The sequence below is a fragment of the Pelodiscus sinensis genome, chromosome 4 (assembly GCF_052426305.1).
Source record: "Pelodiscus sinensis isolate ZL-2025 chromosome 4, ASM5242630v1, whole genome shotgun sequence".
Taxonomy (NCBI): domain Eukaryota; kingdom Metazoa; phylum Chordata; order Testudines; family Trionychidae; genus Pelodiscus; species Pelodiscus sinensis.
Genome location: NC_143055.1, coordinates 1,566,936 through 1,584,335, shown reverse-complemented (window position 1 = coordinate 1,584,335; position 17,400 = coordinate 1,566,936). Strand labels below are relative to the sequence as shown.

The window sequence follows — 17,400 nt, the reverse complement described above, 5'->3', positions numbered from 1 at the left end:
GGGGCAGCCTGGCTGCCGTAGCAGATGCTCAGGGGCCGGCTGTGGTGGATTTAGCGGAACCCGCTGCCCCAGCAGACCCCTGTGCTGGGGACAGCAGGCCTGGAGGGGCGGGGATTTCTGCCAGCCCAGAGGGCTGAGGGGCAGCTCTGCAGGGCTGAGGGGCAGCTCTGCAGGGCTGAGGGACACAAGAGTGCAGGCGACTGACTAAGCAAGAAGCAAAAGCTCTAGGTTAACGCTGTAGATAGAGAAGCGCAGCCCCCGCCAGCTCGCCTTTCAGCAGGCAGCCCGGCTCAGTCCTGGCTCGCGCCGGCTCCACGGGCTCAGAGCCCCCCCCAGACGGGGGCTGCGGTGTCAGTACGGGAGGTACCAGCACGGGGCCAGGCAGCTGGTTTTCAAACCGGCTCCCTCGTGGACCAGCTCCTGCCTGGCCCCCGCACTGCTGCCAGTGGGGCTGGAGAGCACTGGCTGCTGCCCTGCCCCCAGGGACTATAGACTAGTCGGGTAACCGATATCGGACACCCCTAGTGGGTCTAGCTCAGCCTGATGTGGGGACAGGGCCCTGTGGGATGGCAGTGCCCAGCCTGGAGCCCGGCACACACAGCGCTCTCCGAGCCCGGCCCGGCGCCCGCCCGCGGCGCACACACAGCGCTCTCCGAGCCCGGCCCGGCGCCCGCCCGCGGCGCACACACAGCGCTCTCCGAGCCCGGCCCGGCGCCCGCCCGCGGCGCACACACAGCGCTCTCCGAGCCCGGCCCGGCGCCCGCCCATGGCGCACACACAGCGCTCTCCGAGCCCGGCCCGGCCCCCGCCCGCGGCGCACACACAGCGCTCTCCGAGCCCGGCCCGGCGCCCGCCCATGGCACACACACAGCGCTCTCCGAGCCCAGCCCGGCGCCCGCCCGCGGCACAGACCCGGCGCCCTACCTGGTAGTATTTGATGGCTTTGGTCAGCGGCTCCACGTTGACGGTCTCGTCGAGCTGGTCCTTGTGCAGCAGCTGGATGAGGAAGTCCAGCGAGCGCTCGTGGACGCTCATCTCCGGGTAGAGCAGCCCCACCTTCTTGTAGGTCTCCACGCTGCACTTGCTCAGGGCCCTGGGGAGGAGCCAGCGCTGCCACCCTGCCTGCCGCTCCACGGGCCTGGGCCCTGCCCCAGCTCGGCACAGCCCAGGGCTCGGCCATCGCCCTCCCCACCCGGCCCCGAGGGCACTGGGGCCCCCAGGAGGCAGCGGCCCGGGGTGCATGGAAGGACTCGGCCGTTCTCACTGTCCGGGGCAGCAGGGACCTAGTGCCCACAGGGGGAGCTGGAGAGTTTCCAGGGCAGGGCAGCGCGGCCTGGCCAGCCGCAATGGTGGGAACTGGTCTGATGGGGGCTGCGGCTCCCTGCGTGGCTGTTCCCAAGCAGCGTCCTGGAGCCCGTCCTGCCCTGCCCCGCCCCGACGCCCGGCCCTAGCCCTGCGCCGCCCCCACCCCGGCCCCCACCCCAGCCCCAGCCCGTCTGCCCTGCGCCAGCCCCTCCCCTGGCCCCGGCCCTGCGCCGCCCCCACCCTGGCCCCCACCCCAGCCCCAGCCCGTCTGCCCTGCGCCAGCCCCTCCCCTGGCCCCGGCCCTGCGCCGCCCCCACCCTGGCCCCCACCCCAGCCCCAGCCCGTCTGCCCTGCGCCAGCCCCTCCCCTGGCCCCGGCCCTGCGCCGCCCCCACCCTGGCCCCTGCCCACCCCGCCCCAGCCCCAGCCCTGCGCCGCCCCCACCCTGGCCCCCACCCCAGCCCCAGCCCGTCTGCCCTGCGCCAGCCCCTCCCCTGGCCCTGGCCCTGCGCCGCCCCCACCCTGGCCCCTGCCCGCCCCACCCCAGCCCCCGCCCGCTCCGCCGCCCCCCGGCGCAGGGGACTCACTGTTCGTATTTGTGCAGCGTGGCTTGCAGGAGGCTGAGCGAATACACCAGCCCCGCGGCAAAGCTCAGCTGCTCCCCGGGGGCGCCCCGCAGGCCCGTGCGCTCCCCACAGTTTTCATTCAGCTCAAACTTCTCCTGGGCCTGCTTGCTGATGAGCTCCGCCTGCGGCAGGGCAGCGCGCCGTCAGTCTGGGCTTGCTGGCACCCGGGCACCTCACGCTCGCGGTGGGCAGGCGCCAGGTTCCTGTAGCAGCCCAGTCGGAGCCCAGGGCTGCGGAGAGGACTTGCCGGGGAGGGAGGGAGGGAGCAGCAAACTCACAGGGGGCCAGGTCTCGAAGCGGCTCAGGGAGGGGGAGGGGCAGGGGCAGGGGCAGGGGCGCCCTTGGCTGCTGGGCAGTGCGGGGAAGCGAAGGGCGGCGATGCTGCCCCCGGAGGGGTACGGCGCGGCTGAGGCCCGACGGGGAGCCCTGGGGGGCAGGGGGCTGGCCTGGCCCGAGGGAGAGGAGAGCAGCCCCCTCGTGCACAGAGACCGGCTCGGAGGCAGGCCCGCGGACCCACCTTGCAGATGAGGCGGGGGATGAGCAGCAGCACCAGGATGCAGTCGTGGTCCCCGCCGTGGCGCAGGAAGCTGTCGGGCATGAAGGAGGTGAGGAGGGACACGTGCCGGTTGGCCTGCTGCACCTCCATCTGCCGCAGCTCCATCTCGATGGCCTGAGGGAGACGGACCCGTCAGCCGGCGCTTGCGGGAGAGGGCCCGGCCTGCTCGTGGCCCTGGGGGGCTGGGCCCACGAGCCAGCAGCGGAGCCGCCGAGCCCCTTTCTGCCCCACGCCCCGCGCCCACGGCTGCTTCGCTCCCCGGCGCCGGCCCTGCGGGACTCCCCGGCTCTGCACTCGGCTGCTCCTCCCAGGCGGCACAAGGTCACGACGGGGCCACAAAACCCCATTTTCAAGTACTTGCCACCGTGTGAAAAGTGGCACTGCCAGGGCCATTGCGCTGAACACTCACGTGGAACAGCCCCCGTTAATACCCAACACTTCTCCAGCCGCGACAGGCCTTCCCCCACCCAGCCCCCACCACGTAGCCACGGCCCGGCCCTCCACCCCCAGCCACGGCCCAGCCCTCCCCCCTCCAGCCCCCACCACGTAGCCACGGCCCGGCCCTCCACCCCCAGCCACGGCTCGGCCTTCCCCCACCCAGCCCCCACCACGTAGCCACGGCCCGGCCCTCCACCCCCAGCCACGGCCCAGCCCTCCCCCCTCCAGCCCCCACCACGTAGCCACGGCCCGGCCCTCCACCCCCAGCCACGGCTCGGCCTTCCCCCACCCAGCCCCCACCACGTAGCCACGGCCCGGCCCTCCACCCCCAGCCACGGCTCGGCCCTCCCCCTCCAGCCCCCACCACGTAGCCACGGCCCGGCCCTCCACCCCCAGCCACGGCCCGGCCCTCCCCCCTCCAGCCCCCACCACGTAGCCACGGCCCGGCCCTCCAGCCACGGCCCGGCCCTCCCCCCTCCGGCCCCCACCACGTAGCCACGGCCCGGCCCTCCACCCCCAGCCACGGCTCGGCCCTCCCCTCTCCAGCCCCCACCACGTAGCCACGGCCCGGCCCTCCACCCCCAGCCACGGCTCGGCCCCCCCCCTCCGGCCCCCACCACGTAGCCACGGCCCGGCCCTCCACCCCCAGCCACGGCCCAGCCCTCCCCCCTCCAGCCCCCACCACGTAGCCACGGCCCGGCCCTCCACCCCCAGCCACGGCCCGGCCCTCCCCCCTCCGGCCCCCACCACGTAGCCACGGCCCGGCCCTCCACCCCCAGCCACGGCTCGGCCCTCCCCTCTCCAGCCCCAACCACGCAGCCACTGCCCGGCCCTCCCCTCTCCAGCCCCAACCATGCAGCCATGGCCCAGCCCTCCACCCCCAGTCTCCACCACACAGCCATGGCTCAGCCCTCACCCCTCCAGCCCGCACCACGTCGCCACAGCCCAGCCCTCACCCCGCCCCCCCAGCCTCCGCTACGGCCGGACCCTCGCCCCCCCAGCCCGTGCTGCGCCGCTCCGTACTGTTCGCACTGAGGGGAACGCAGGCCAGGCGGTTATTGCCCCAGAGCAGCAGGGTGGGGGGAGCGCGTTTGCAGCCCGCGCTGCTTCGCCCTGGCGCCGACGGGCAAGAGCAGCGTCTCTCCGCACTCCGGCGTTCTGCAGACTGGCTGCTGCTTCGCGCCAGGGCGACCCAGCCCTCAGCAAGGCCCACACCCCGCCCCGCCCCACCGGCCTGGTCCCCTCTGAAAGCTGCCTGAGCTCTGCCGTGCCAGAGTACGGCACCCCGGCGCGGTGCCCGGGAACCTCTACCCTACCCCCTACGCACCCCCCCCCCCGGCACGCTGCCCCGGGAGCCCCAACCCACTACGCGCCCCCCCTCCCCCGGCACGCTGCCCCGGGAGCCCCAACCCACTACGCGCCCCCCCCCCCCCCGGCACGCTGCCCCGGGAGCCCCAACCCACTACGCCCCCCTCCCCCGGCACGCTGCCCCGGGAACCCCAACCCACTACGCGCCCCCCCTCCCCCGGCACGCTGCCCCGCGAGCCCCAACCCACTACGCGCCCCCCCTCCCCCGGCACGCTGCCCCGGGAGCCCCAACCCACTACGCACCCCCCCCCCCCCCCCGGCACGCTGCCCCGGGAGCCCCAACCCACTACGCGCCCCCCCTCCCCCGGCACGCTGCCCCGGGAGCCCCAACCCACTACGCGCCCCCCCTCCCCCGGCACGCTGCCCCGGGAGCCCCAACCCACTACGCCCCCCCCCCCCGGCACGCTGCCCCGGGAGCCCCAACCCACTACGCCCCCCCTACCTTCGCATGGGCCTTCGTCTCTGCAAATTTAATCTTGAAGTCGAACGTCTCTGGTGGCGGCTGCTGCTGTCTCTCCACAGAAGCCTCCTGCTGGCTCATGAGCTCCCGGTTGACGTCCTGAGGCAGGAGCAGGGCGAGGTAGGAGTGCGGCGGAACAAGGGGGGAGGGGCAGCCGGGCAAGAGGAGGGCTGGGACAGGGACGGTGCTGCCGGCGCCCACGCTCCGCCCGGGGGACGCTGGCCCTCGGCACAGGGCGGGGGGCGTAACCCCGTCTCCCCAGCCGCGTGCTGCGCTGGCCCCAGGACGCCTCGGGCCCCAAGTGAACGCGCTGGCCCTCGGCACAGGGCGGGGGGCGTAACCCCGTCTCCCCAGCCGTGTGCTGCGCTGGCCCCAGGACGCCTCGGGCCCCAAGTGAACGCGCTGGCCCTCGGCACAGGGCGGGGGGCGTAACCCCGTCTCCCCAGCCGTGTGCTGCCGGGCCCAGGACGCCTCGGGCCCCAAGTGAACGCGCTGGCCCTCGGCACAGGGCGGGGGGCGTAACCCCGTCTCCCCAGCCGTGTGCTGCCCGGCCCCAGGACGCCTCGGGCCCCAAGTGAACGCGCTGGCCCTCGGCACAGGGCGGGGGGCGTAACCCCGTCTCCCCAGCCGCGTGCTGCGCTGGCCCCAGGACGCCTCCGGCCCCAAGTGAACGCGCTGGCCCTCGGCACAGGGCGGGGGGCGTAACCCCGTCTCCCCAGCCGCGTGCTGCCCGGGCCCAGGACGCCTCGGGCCCCAAGTGAACGCGCTGGCCCTCGGCACAGGGCGGGGGGCGTAACCCCGTCTCCCCAGCCGCGTGCTGCCCGGCCCCAGGACGCCTCGGGCCCCAAGTGAACGCGCTGGCCCTCGGCACAGGGCGGGGGGCGTAACCCCGTCTCCCCAGCCGCGTGCTGCCCGGCCCCAGGACACCTCGGGCCCCAAGTGAACGCGCTGGCCCTCGGCACAGGGCGGGGGGCGTAACCCCGTCTCCCCAGCCGTGTGCTGCGCTGGCCCCAGGACGCCTCGGGCCCCAAGTGAACGCGCTGGCCCTCGGCACAGGGCGGGGGGCGTAACCCCGTCTCCCCAGCCGTGTGCTGCCCGGCCCCAGGACGCCTCGGGCCCCAAGTGAACGCGCTGGCCCTCGGCACAGGGCGGGGGGCGTAACCCCGTCTCCCCAGCCGCGTGCTGCCCGGGCCCAGGACGCCTCAGGCCCCAAGTGAACGCACTGGCCCTCGGCACAGGGCGGGGGGCGTAACCCCGTCTCCCCAGCCGCGTGCTGCCCGGGCCCCAGGACGCCTCGGGCCCCAAGTGAACGCGCTGGCCCTCGGCACAGGGCGTAACCCCGTCTCCCCAGCCATGTGCTGCGCTGGCCCCAGGACGCCTCGGGCCCCAAGTGAACGCGCTGGCCCTCGGCACAGGGCGGGGGGCGTAACCCCGTCTCCCCAGCCGCGTGCTGCCCGGGCCCCAGGACGCCTCGGGCCCCAAGTGAACGCGCTGGCCCTCGGCACAGGGCGGGGGGCGTAACCCCGTCTCCCCAGCCGTGTGCTGCCCGGCCCCAGGACGCCTCGGGCCCCAAGTGAACGCGCTGGCCCTCGGCACAGGGCTGGGGGTGTAACCCCGTCTCCCCAGCCGTGTGCTGCCCGGGCCCCAGGACGCCTCGGGCCCCAAGTGAACGCGCTGGCCCTCGGCACAGGGCGTAACCCCGTCTCCCCAGCCGCGTGCTGCCCGGGCCCAGGACGCCTCGGGCCCCAAGTGAACGCGCTGGCCCTCGGCACAGGGCGGGGGGCGTAACCCCGTCTCCCCAGCCGCGTGCTGCGCTGGCCCCAGGACGCCTCAGGCCCCAAGTGAACGCGCTGGCCCTCGGCACAGGGCGGGGGGCGTAACCCCGTCTCCCCAGCCGCGTGCTGCCCGGCCCCAGGACGCCTCGGGCCCCAAGTGAACGCGCTGGCCCTCGGCACAGGGCGGGGGGCGTAACCCCGTCTCCCCAGCCGCGTGCTGCCCGGGCCCAGGACGCCTCGGGCCCCAAGTGAACGCGCTGGCCCTCGGCACAGGGCGGGGGGCGTAACCCCGTCTCCCCAGCCGCGTGCTGCCCGGGCCCAGGACGCCTCGGGCCCCAAGTGAACGCGCTGGCCCTCGGCACAGGGCTGGGGGCGTAACCCCGTCTCCCCAGCCGCGTGCTGCGCTGGCCCCAGGACGCCTCGGGCCCCAAGTGAACGCGCTGGCCCGCCGGACCTGGCCGCTCGCAGCCTGCGCCCCCGGGCAGCCCACAGCCGCATCGGCTCAGCCGGGTGCTGCTCGGGCAGGAGAGCTGGCTTTGAGGCGTGGCCCCATCCCCTCTGCCCCCCGCCAGCACTGCACCTGCAGGTGTGCGGTCAGCTCCCTGTACTTCTTGATGGTCTGCTGGTAATCGGCCACCGTCTCCTGCGCCGCCTCCACGCGCTTCTCCGCCTCCCGCACCCGGGCCGTGGCCATGTCCAGCTGCTCCCGCAGCTCCAGCTCCGTCTCCCGGGCGTTCTCCTGCAGCTCGTCATTCATCTCGTTCATGGCTTCCTGGCAGGAGGAGGGAGGTGCCACTACCCAGCGTGGCCTGCCAGGCCGCAGGGGCCCGAGCCCTTCCAGCCAGGCCCTGCCGGGGAGCCGAGCCAGCCGCCCGCCCGCGGAGGGCTTACCAGGTCACCGACAGTCTCCCGCAGCTCCCGGACCTTCTCCTCCAAGTCCAGGTTTCTCTCCGTCAGAGTCTCCACCATCTCCTCCGCACCCAGGGCAGCGTCCACCTGGGGACACGGCGCGAGAGCTTAGCCCTGACCCGGCCCCGTTCCCGCAGCACGGCAGGGGTCAGGCCCGTGCTCCGGCGAGCCCCCGCGCTCTGCCCTGGGCTGGGGATGAGCGATCCGGCCCCGCTGGCAGCCAAAGCGAGGGCCCTGGGGCTGCCGCTCCGCCCCTCCTGGCTCTCGGCCATCGATGGACCTGCCCTCGTGAGCCCCGGGGCGCTTGGGGCCTTCGCCGCGCCCCTGCCAGCGCACCTCGGCCGGTGGGCGTTGGGCCTGGAACCGGCCGCCCAGGAACTCCCCCGAGCGGGCGCCGGGCCGTGTGCTCCAGGGAGCAGGGAACGTTTCCCGTCTACGGGCCGCGACGTGATCCCTTCGCTGCCCCCTGCCGGCGCGGCGCGGGCCCGGCCGAACGTGGCCCCGCCGGTCCCAAGCCGAGCAGCCCGGCGTGAGAGGCGGCAGGGTGCGGGCGCGCTGGCTTTAGAGCCACCGAGCAGCATTGCCGCCTTGCTCCCGATGCCTTTCCGAATCGCGGCCGCACGCGCATGGGCGGTCAGGGGAGCGCTCTGCCCCCCCCGGGAGAACAGCCCCTCTCAGGCCCCAGCGCGGACACGCAGCGGGGCTGCAGCCTGCCACGTGCCTCGCCACACTGATCCACCGCACGTTTCCTCTGCGGTGAGATTCCCTCCCCCAGAGCCCGGCCGGGTGTGCCCGCAGGCCTGGCCCCCACGGCTCCCAGCCAGGTCTCCCCGCCTTGGCGCCAGGCACGCAGGGGTGGGGCCGTGCCCACTGACGCTGAAGAGCCTCGCCTGTCAGCGAGAGCCCCCGCGGCTCCCAGCCAGGTCTCCCCGCCTTGGCGCCAGGCACGCAGGGGTGGGGCCGTGCCCACTGACGCTGAAGAGCCTCGCCTGTCAGCGAGAGCCCCCGCGGCTCCCAGCCAGGTCTCCCCGCCTTGGCGCCAGGCACGCAGGGGTGGGGCCGTGCCCACTGACGCTGAAGAGCCTCGCCTGCCAGCGAGAGCCCCCGCGGCTCCCAGCCAGGTCTCCCCGCCTTGGCGCCAGGCACGCAGGGGTGGGGCCGTGCCCACTGACGCTGAAGAGCCTCGCCTGCCAGCGAGAGCCCCCGCGGCTCCCAGCCAGGTCTCCCCGCCTTGGCGCCAGGCACGCAGGAGTGGGGCCGTGCCCACTGACGCTGAAGAGCCTCGCCTGCCAGCGAGAGCCCCCGCGGCTCCCAGCCAGGTCTCCCCGCCTTGGCGCCAGGCACGCAGGGGTGGGGCCGTGCCCACTGACGCTGAAGAGCCTCGCCTGCCAGCGAGAGCCCCCGCGGCTCCCAGCCAGGTCTCCCCGCCTTGGCGCCAGGCACGCAGGGGTGGGGCCGTGCCCACTGACGCTGAAGAGCCTCGCCTGCCAGCGAGAGCCCCCACGGCTCCCAGCCAGGTCTCCCGCCTTGGCGCCAGGCACGCAGGGGTGGGGCCGTGCCCACTGACGCTGAAGAGCCTCGCCTGCCAGCGAGAGCCCCCACGGCTCCCAGCCAGGTCTCCCGCCTTGGCGCCAGGCACGCAGGGGTGGGGCCGTGCCCACTGACGCTGAAGAGCCTCGCCTGCCAGCGAGAGCCCCCGCGGCTCCCAGCCAGGTCTCCCCGCCTTGGCGCCAGGCACGCAGGGGTGGGGCCGTGCCCACTGACGCTGAAGAGCCTCGCCTGCCAGCGAGAGCCCCCACGGCTCCCAGCCAGGTCTCCCGCCTTGGCGCCAGGCACGCAGGGGTGGGGCCGTGCCCACTGACGCTGAAGAGCCTCGCCTGTCAGCGAGAGCCCCCGCGGCTCCCAGCCAGGTCTCCCCGCCTTGGCGCCAGGCACGCAGGGGTGGGGCCGTGCCCACTGACGCTGAAGAGCCTCGCCTGCCAGCGAGAGCCCCCGCGGCTCCCAGCCAGGTCTCCCGCCTTGGCGCCAGGCACGCAGGGGTGGGGCCGTGCCCACTGACGCTGAAGAGCCTCGCCTGCCAGCGAGAGCCCCCACGGCTCCCAGCCAGGTCTCCCGCCTTGGCGCCAGGCACGCAGGGGTGGGGCCGTGCCCACTGACGCTGAAGAGCCTCGCCTGCCAGCGAGAGCCCCCGCGGCTCCCAGCCAGGTCTCCCCGCCTTGGCGCCAGGCACGCAGGGGTGGGGCCGTGCCCACTGACGCTGAAGAGCCTCGCCTGCCAGCGAGAGCCCCCACGGCTCCCAGCCAGGTCTCCCGCCTTGGCGCCAGGCACGCAGGGGTGGGGCCGTGCCCACTGACGCTGAAGAGCCTCGCCTGTCAGCGAGAGCCCCCGCGGCTCCCAGCCAGGTCTCCCCGCCTTGGCGCCAGGCACGCAGCGGTGGGGCCGTGCCCACTGACGCTGAAGAGCCTCGCCTGCCAGCGAGAGCCCCCACGGCTCCCAGCCAGGTCTCCCCACCTTGGCGCCAGGCACGCAGCGGTGGGGCCGTGCCCACTGACGCTGAAGAGCCTCGCCTGTCAGCGAGAGCCCCCGCGGCTCCCAGCCAGGTCTCCCCGCCTTGGCGCCAGGCACGCAGGGGTGGGGCCGTGCCCACTGACGCTGAAGAGCCTCGCCTGCCAGCGAGAGCCCCCACGGCTCCCAGCCAGGTCTCCCGCCTTGGCGCCAGGCACGCAGCGGTGGGGCCGTGCCCACTGACGCTGAAGAGCCTCGCCTGCCAGCGAGAGCCCCCACGGCTCCCAGCCAGGTCTCCCCGCCTTGGCGCCAGGCACGCAGCGGTGGGGCCGTGCCCACTGACGCTGAAGAGCCTCGCCTGCCAGCGAGAGCCCCCACGGCTCCCAGCCAGGTCTCCCCGCCTTGGCGCCAGGCACGCAGCGGTGGGGCCGTGCCCACTGACGCTGAAGAGCCTCGCCTGCCAGCGAGAGCCCCCACGGCTCCCAGGAGACGCCGGGCCCCTCCGGACGGACTCACCTGCTCTTTCAACTCGTCGATGGTTCGCTCCGCCTGCTTCACCTCCTCCTGCAGCTTCTCCCTCTGCTGGCGCAAGCCCTCCAGCTCCGAATTCTTCTTCTCCATGTGCTTCTGAAGCTTCACGTGCTCCTGCTTCTCTGAGGCAGACAGGTCCCGCATCCTGTGCCGAGCACCCCCTCAGAACCAAGGGACGGCCCCGGGCCCTGGCCCTGCCACCCCACCCGTCCGAGGCAGCGGGGCTCGGGCGCCTGCCCCGTCCCTGCGCGGAGACGCTGGGGCAGCCTGGCAGGGGGCCCAGGGCACGGCCGGCCAGCCCAGCTGGTCACTATGGGAAGCGCCCCCTTCCTAGCGGCCGGCGTGCTAAGCAGCCTGCACAGAGCCACGCTCCCTGGAGCCACTGACCGCGCAGGGCTGGAGCTGCACCCCGGGGGGGGGGAGGGACAGGCCCGGGGGGGGGGGGGAAGACAGGCCCGGGGGGGCGCTGGGGGGGAGACAGGCCCGGGGGTCGGAGGGCTCTGCAGAGATGGCAGGAGGAGCCTTGTACCTGACCAGAGCTTCCTTGAGCCTCGCGTTTTGCTCTTCCAGCTGTTTGACCTGGTAGCTGGAGGCGGCCCCGTCCGAGCCTGGGGAGGAGAAGCAGAGACTCACCCGATGGGCCGGGAAAGCCTCGGGCCGCTCGCCCCGGTGCAGCCAAGACTCTGGCTGGAGGTGGGGGGGGGCTGCGAAGGGCCGGCGGGGGGGCTAACACGCGGGGGCTCCCCAGCCAGCATCACACCTGCTCAGAGCAGCCCTCAGCCCTAGCGCCCAGCCGAGCCACCGGCCAGGGACTCAAAGCAAACTGCTGCCTGGACGGCACAGCCACAGCCTCGGCTCGGGGGCCGCAGGGCCAGGGCAGGGCCAGGGCAGGGCCAGGGCGGCGCTGGGGGGCCGCAGGCAGAGTGCGGCGCAGCGCAGCCTGGGGCCCGGGGGGTCCCGTGCAAGGGGGTGACGGCGGCGGGGGGGCTGTCGCAGGGCAGCCTGGGGCCCGGGGGGTCCCGTGCAATGGGGTGACGGCGGGGGGGCTGTCGCAGGGCAGCCTGGGGCCCGGGGGGTTCCGTGCAACGGGGTGACGGCGGGGGGGCTGTCGCAGGGCAGCCTGGGGCCCGGGGGGTTCCGTGCAATGGGGTGACGGCGGGGGGGCTGTCGCAGGGCAGCCTGGGGCCCGGGGGGTTCCGTGCAACGGGGTGACGGCGGGGGGGCTGTCGCAGGGCAGCCTGGAGCCCGGGGGGTTCTGTGCAAGGGGGTGACGGCGGGGGGGCTGTCGCAGTACAGCCTGGGACCCGGGGGGTTCTGTGCAAGGGGGTGACGGCGGGGGGGCTGTCGCAGGGCAGCCTGGGGCCCGGGGGGTCCCGTGCAAGGGGGTGACGGCGGCGGGGGGGCTGTCGCAGGGCAGCCTGGGGCCCGGGGGGTTCCGTGCAAGGGGGTGACGGCGGGGGGGCTGTCGCAGGGCAGCCTGGGGCCCGGGGGGTCCCGTGCAATGGGGTGACGGCGGGGGGGCTGTCGCAGGGCAGCCTGGGGCCCGGGGGGTTCCGTGCAACGGGGTGACGGCGGGGGGGCTGTCGCAGGGCAGCCTGGGGCCCGGGGGGTTCCGTGCAAGGGGGTGACGGCGGGGGGGCTGCCGCAGGGCAGCCTGGGGCCCGGGGGGTTCCGTGCAACGGGGTGACGGCGGGGGGGCTGTCGCAGGGCAGCCTGGGGCCCGGGGGGTTCCGTGCAACGGGGTGACGGCGGGGGGGCTGTCGCAGGGCAGCCTGGAGCCCGGGGGGTTCTGTGCAAGGGGGTGACGGCGGGGGGGCTGTCGCAGTACAGCCTGGGACCCAGGGGGTTCTGTGCAAGGGGGTGACGGCGGGGGGGCTGTCGCAGGGCAGCCTGGGGCCCGGGGGGTCCCGTGCAAGGGGGTGACGGCGGCGGGGGGGCTGTCGCAGGGCAGCCTGGGGCCCGGGGGGTTCCGTGCAAGGGGGTGACGGCGGGGGGGCTGTCGCAGGGCAGCCTGGGGCCCGGGGGGTCCCGTGCAATGGGGTGACGGCGGGGGGGCTGTCGCAGGGCAGCCTGGGGCCCGGGGGGTTCCGTGCAACGGGGTGACGGCGGGGGGGCTGTCGCAGGGCAGCCTGGGGCCCGGGGGGTCCCGTGCCATGGGGTGACGGCGGGGGGGCTGTCGCAGGGCAGCCTGGGGCCCGGGGGGTTCCGTGCAACGGGGTGACGGCGGGGGGGCTGTCGCAGGGCAGCCTGGGGCCCGGGGGGTTCCGTGCAAGGGGGTGACGGCGGGGGGGCTGTCGCAGGGCAGCCTGGGGCCCGGGGGGTTCTGTGCTAGGGGGTGACGGCGGGGGGGAGAGGGCTGCTGCAGGGCAGCCTGGGGCCCGGGGGGTTCCGTGTAAGGGGGTGACGGCGGGGGGGAGAGGGCTGCCGCAGGGCAGCCTGGGGCCCGGGGGGTTCCGTGCAACGGGGTGACGGCGGGGGGGCTGTCGCAGGGCAGCCTGGGGCTCGGGGGGTTCCGTGCCATGGGGTGACGGCGGGGGGGCTGTCGCAGGGCAGCCTGGGGCCCGGGGGGTTCCGTGCAAGGGGGTGACGGCGGGGGGGCTGTCGCAGTACAGCCTGGGACCCGGGGGGTTCTGTGCAACGGGGTGACGGCGGGGGGGCTGTCGCAGGGCAGCCTGGGGCCCGGGGGGTTCCGTGCAAGGGGGTGACGGCGCGGGGCCTGCCGCAGGGCAGCCTGGGGCCCGGGGGGTTCCGTGCAAGGGGGTGACGGCGGGGGGGCTGTCGCAGGGCAGCCTGGGGCCCGGGGGGTTCCGTGCAAGGGGGTGACGGCGGGGGGGCTGTCGCAGGGCAGCCTGGGGCCCGGGGGGTTCCGTGCAAGGGGGTGACGGCGGGGGGGCTGTTGCAGGGCAGCCTGGGGCCCGGGGGGTTCTGTGCCATGGGGTGACGGCGGGGGGGCTGTCGCAGGGCAGCCTGGGGCCCGGGGGGTTCCGTGCAAGGGGGTGACGGCGGGGGGGCTGTCGCAGGGCAGCCTGGGGCCCGGGGGGTTCCGTGCAAGGGGGTGACGGCGGGGGGGCTGTCGCAGGGCAGCCTGGGGCCCGGGGGGTTCCGTGCAAGGGGGTGACGGCGGGGGGGCTGTCGCAGGGCAGCCTGGGGCCCGGGGGGTTCCGTGCAAGGGGGTGACGGCGGGGGGGCTGTCGCAGGGCAGCCTGGGGCCCGGGGGGTTCCGTGCAAGGGGGTGACGGCGGGGGGGCTGTCGCAGGGCAGCCTGGGGCCCGGGGGGTTCCGTGCAATGGGGTGACGGCGGGGGGGCTGTCGCAGGGCAGCCTGGGGCCCGGGGGGTTCCGTGCAACGGGGTGACGGTGGGGGGGCTGTCGCAGGGCAGCCTGGGACCCGGGGGGTTCCGTGCAACGGGGTGACGGCGGGGGGGCTGTCGCAGGGCAGCCTGGGGCCCGGGGGGTTCTGTGCCATGGGGTGACGGCGGGGGGGCTGTCGCAGGGCAGCCTGGGACCCGGGGGGTTCCGTGCAAGGGGGTGACGGCGGGGGGGCTGTCGCAGGGCAGCCTGGGGCCCGGGGGGTTCTGTGCAAGGGGGGTGACGGCGGGGGGGCTGTCGCAGGGCAGCCTGGGGCCCAGGGGGTTCTGTGCAAGGGGGGTGACGGCGGGGGGGCTGTCGCAGGGCAGCCTGGGGCCGGGGGTTCTGCTCCCCCCGGAGGTCTGTGGGAGATGGGACCCGCCGGCCACGGCCTGGGCTGCGCCGCTCGCTCACCTTTCTCTTCGATCTCGTGCTTCAGGATCTCCAGGTCCATGGTGAGATATTCCACCTTCTCCTTCAGCGAGTCCGCCTCCTGCTGCAGGGACTCGGCGCGCTCCTCCGCCATCTCCTTGTCCAGCGTCGCCATCTCGATAGCATCGGCCGTGTCCGCCATCTCCTCCATGTAGCGCTCCTTGGCCTCCAGCGCCTCTTTGGCTTCCTGCCGCCAGGGAGAAGGGGGTGAGCCCCTCGCGCCGGCTGCCGGGGGGTCAGAGCACCCGACTCGGCGCTAGCCGGGACTTCTCCCCAGCCGCGGGGCCGCGGGCAGTCAAATCCCAGGCAGCAAGCGCTCCCCGGGGGCGGGCAGATGGCCACTGTCCTGGGCCGACTTGTGCCTCTTCCCGCCCAGCCTCCCAGGGCAGGAACGCGGAGAGAACCGGCCCAGGAACCCGCCCGCCTGCGTGCGGCCTGACGCTGCCCAGGAGCGCAGCTCTCGTGAGCAAGGGAGGGGTCCGGAGGGTCACTGAAATCCAAGGTGTGACACCGCGGGGTGCTGCCCACTCCCGCAGTCCTGTGCTCGCTCGGTTGTCACACGCACTGCCGTACTGTGCTGGGTGCGGGTGTGCGCGTGTACCTCAGTTTCCCTCAGCACGAGGAGGGGGCTGGGCCTGGCTCCCTGCACATGTGTATTGGGCCAGGCACAGGAGAGACCTGCCAGGGCAGGGAGACAGAGGGCAGGTGGGGCTGCCCCAGGCTGGGGGACGAGTCGGTTTCAGCTGGGTTAGGAGGAGAGAAGGGCCGGCCCTGCCCTGGGTCCCTGTGCTCACGTGGATCTCGCGCTACCTGGGGTCCCTGGGCCCAATAACCCTCCCGGCCGGGTGCAGGTGGGGGCAGGGCCGGCCCCCAGTGCACCGTGGCAGCCGGCGAGAGGCAGGCGTGCCAGTCCCACACTGGCTGCCGGGGGAATGCCCACGGCGCGGGTTTGACCCTGGCCTCGGGCCTGGGCCCCCGAGGAAGCTGACGGGGCCACCCCACACCGGGCAGCCTGCCCGCTGGCTCACTGCTCTAAAGGCAGGATGTGGACCCAGCCCTCTCCAGCCCGGCGGGGCCACGGCCCGGCAGGAGCTTTCGTCGCAGCCAGACAAAAGGGCCCGTTGCAAGGCCCCAGGCAGTAGACAAGCCTGGGCTGAGAAATCCCTCCCCAGCCGGCAGAGCCGACGGCTGCTCCGGTAGCGCCAGGGCCCGCACCTCGCCGAAGGACAGGCCGTGGGGGAGTCCACGCGTCTGCGGGCGGCCGCATCAAGATACAAGCGAGGAACTCGGGGGAGGCAGGCTGGATCTTAGGGACAACCATGTCCCTGGCGGGGGGAAAGCGCTGGGCTGGGCTCCCTGGGGAGGGGGGATCTCATCCCTAGGGGTGTTGGAGCCCCGGCTGGACAAAGCCCTGGCTGGGCTGGTTGAGTTGGGGCTGGGCTCCCTGGGGAGGGGGGATCTCATCCCTAGGGGTGTTGGAGCCCCGGCTGGACAAAGCCCTGGCTGGGCTGGTTGAGTTGGGGCTGGGCTCCCTGCCTGCTGAGGGCTCTGCCCGCCCCGGGGCTCAGAGTCTGAGTCTCCGAACTCCCCAGGCTGTGCTCCAGCAGTCCAGCAGCCTGGGCCCGCCCTGCGCGGGGCTCACCCGTCTGGCCTCCTTGAGGCGTTTCTGGAGGTCAGCCTGCTGCTCCTGCATTTTGCTCTTCCACTCCTGCACCTGCTCCAGCTGGATCTTGTACTTCTCCAGCTCCTTCAGCTTCGCTTTGTCCTCACTGCGCTTCAGCTTCAGCGTCTCCAGCTTCTCCTCCAGGTCTCGCACCTGAGCACGCAGGTTCTCCTCCTCCTGCGCCGGGGCAACGGGAGTGAGCGGGGCCGAGGCTGGCCGGCAAGGAAAGCCTGCCCCGCCTCCCAACCCGAGCAGCCCCGCTAACGCCCTCGGAACAATCGCATCCCCTAAAAGCCGGGATGAAGCCCCTGAGATTCACTGCCCCACGGAACTAGGGTTGCCAGACGGTTTAACCAAAAATATCGAACCACACACCCCCCGCCAAACAAAGAAACAAACAAACACCGGGAAAAATATTCTGTTGAGAAAACAACAGAAGTTGTTGAGCAAAAACAGGGCCCCCGACAGCAATAAAAAAAATAAAAAAAAAATAAAAATCAGCATGGCCCCTTTAAGAAGAGGCTTTTTTGCCGGCGACCATCTTGTTTTTCTGTTCCAGCCACAAGACAAGCCCCTGTGGAACCAGGTGAGCGGGGTGGGGGGGGGGTGCGGGAGGGACCTGAGGGCTGGGCCCCATTGCTGAGTGTGTCCTGGGGTTGCCAGGTGTCCAGTATTTTCACCTCCTGGCAGGGAAAACTAAACAACCAGAAAACACCGGACACTGTAGCACATTTCAGGTGTCCGGTATTTTCTGAATTTTTTTCCCCGACCAGGAGGCAAAAATACCGGTAAGTTAATAAATGGGACTAAAGATATGGAGGTAGATATTACCATATCTGAGGTGAAAGCCAAACTTGAACAGCTTAATGGGAGTAAATCGGGGGGCCCAGATAATCTTCATCCAAGAATATTAAAGGAACTGGCACATGAACTAGCAAGTCCATTAGCAAAAATTTTTAATAAATCTCTAAGCTCAGGGGTTGTACCATTTGACTGGAGAATTGCTAATATAGTTCTGATTTTTAAGAAAGGGAAAAAAAGCGACCCGGGTAACTACAGGCCTGTTAGTTTGACATCTGTAGTATGTAAAATCCTGGAAAAATTTTTGAAGGAGAAAGTAGTTAGAGACATTGAGGCTAATGGCAATTGGGACAAATTACAACAGTTTTACAAAAGGTAGATCGTGCCAAACCAACCTGATCTCCTTTTTTGAGAAAGTAACAGAGTTTTTAGATAAAGGAAATGCAGTAGATCTAATCTACCTCGACTTTAGTAAGGCATTTGGTACAGTACCACATGGGGAATTATTGGTTAAATTGGAAAAGATAGGGATTAATATGAAAGTTGAGAGGTGGATAAGCAACTGGTTAAAGGGGAGACTACAGCGGGTCATACTGAAAGGTGAACTGTCAGGTTGGAGGAAGGTTACTAGCGGAGTTCCTCAGGGATCAGTTTTGGGGCCAATTTTATTTAATCTTTTTATCGC

The 17,400-nt window shown here is 72.4% G+C and overlaps 1 protein-coding gene across 6 annotated transcripts in view; it reads right to left on the bottom strand.

Moving 5' to 3' along the window:
- Positions 1–17,400, bottom strand: part of DCTN1 (dynactin subunit 1) — a 132,299-nt gene that overhangs the window by 20,850 nt on the left and 94,049 nt on the right. For all 6 annotated transcript variants that reach the window (XM_089777695.1, XM_089777696.1, XM_089777697.1 and 3 more), the window contains 10 exons: positions 15,894–16,091; positions 14,234–14,438; positions 11,002–11,080; positions 10,458–10,617; positions 7,419–7,523; positions 7,108–7,299; positions 4,735–4,851; positions 2,448–2,600; positions 1,892–2,052; positions 925–1,093 (listed from right to left, as the gene is read on the bottom strand). In XM_089777695.1, coding sequence (XP_089633821.1) covers positions 925–1,093; positions 1,892–2,052; positions 2,448–2,600; positions 4,735–4,851; positions 7,108–7,299; positions 7,419–7,523; positions 10,458–10,617; positions 11,002–11,080; positions 14,234–14,438; positions 15,894–16,091 — 1,539 coding nt within the window. The remainder of the gene's footprint in view (positions 1–924; positions 1,094–1,891; positions 2,053–2,447; positions 2,601–4,734; positions 4,852–7,107; positions 7,300–7,418; positions 7,524–10,457; positions 10,618–11,001; positions 11,081–14,233; positions 14,439–15,893; positions 16,092–17,400) is intronic.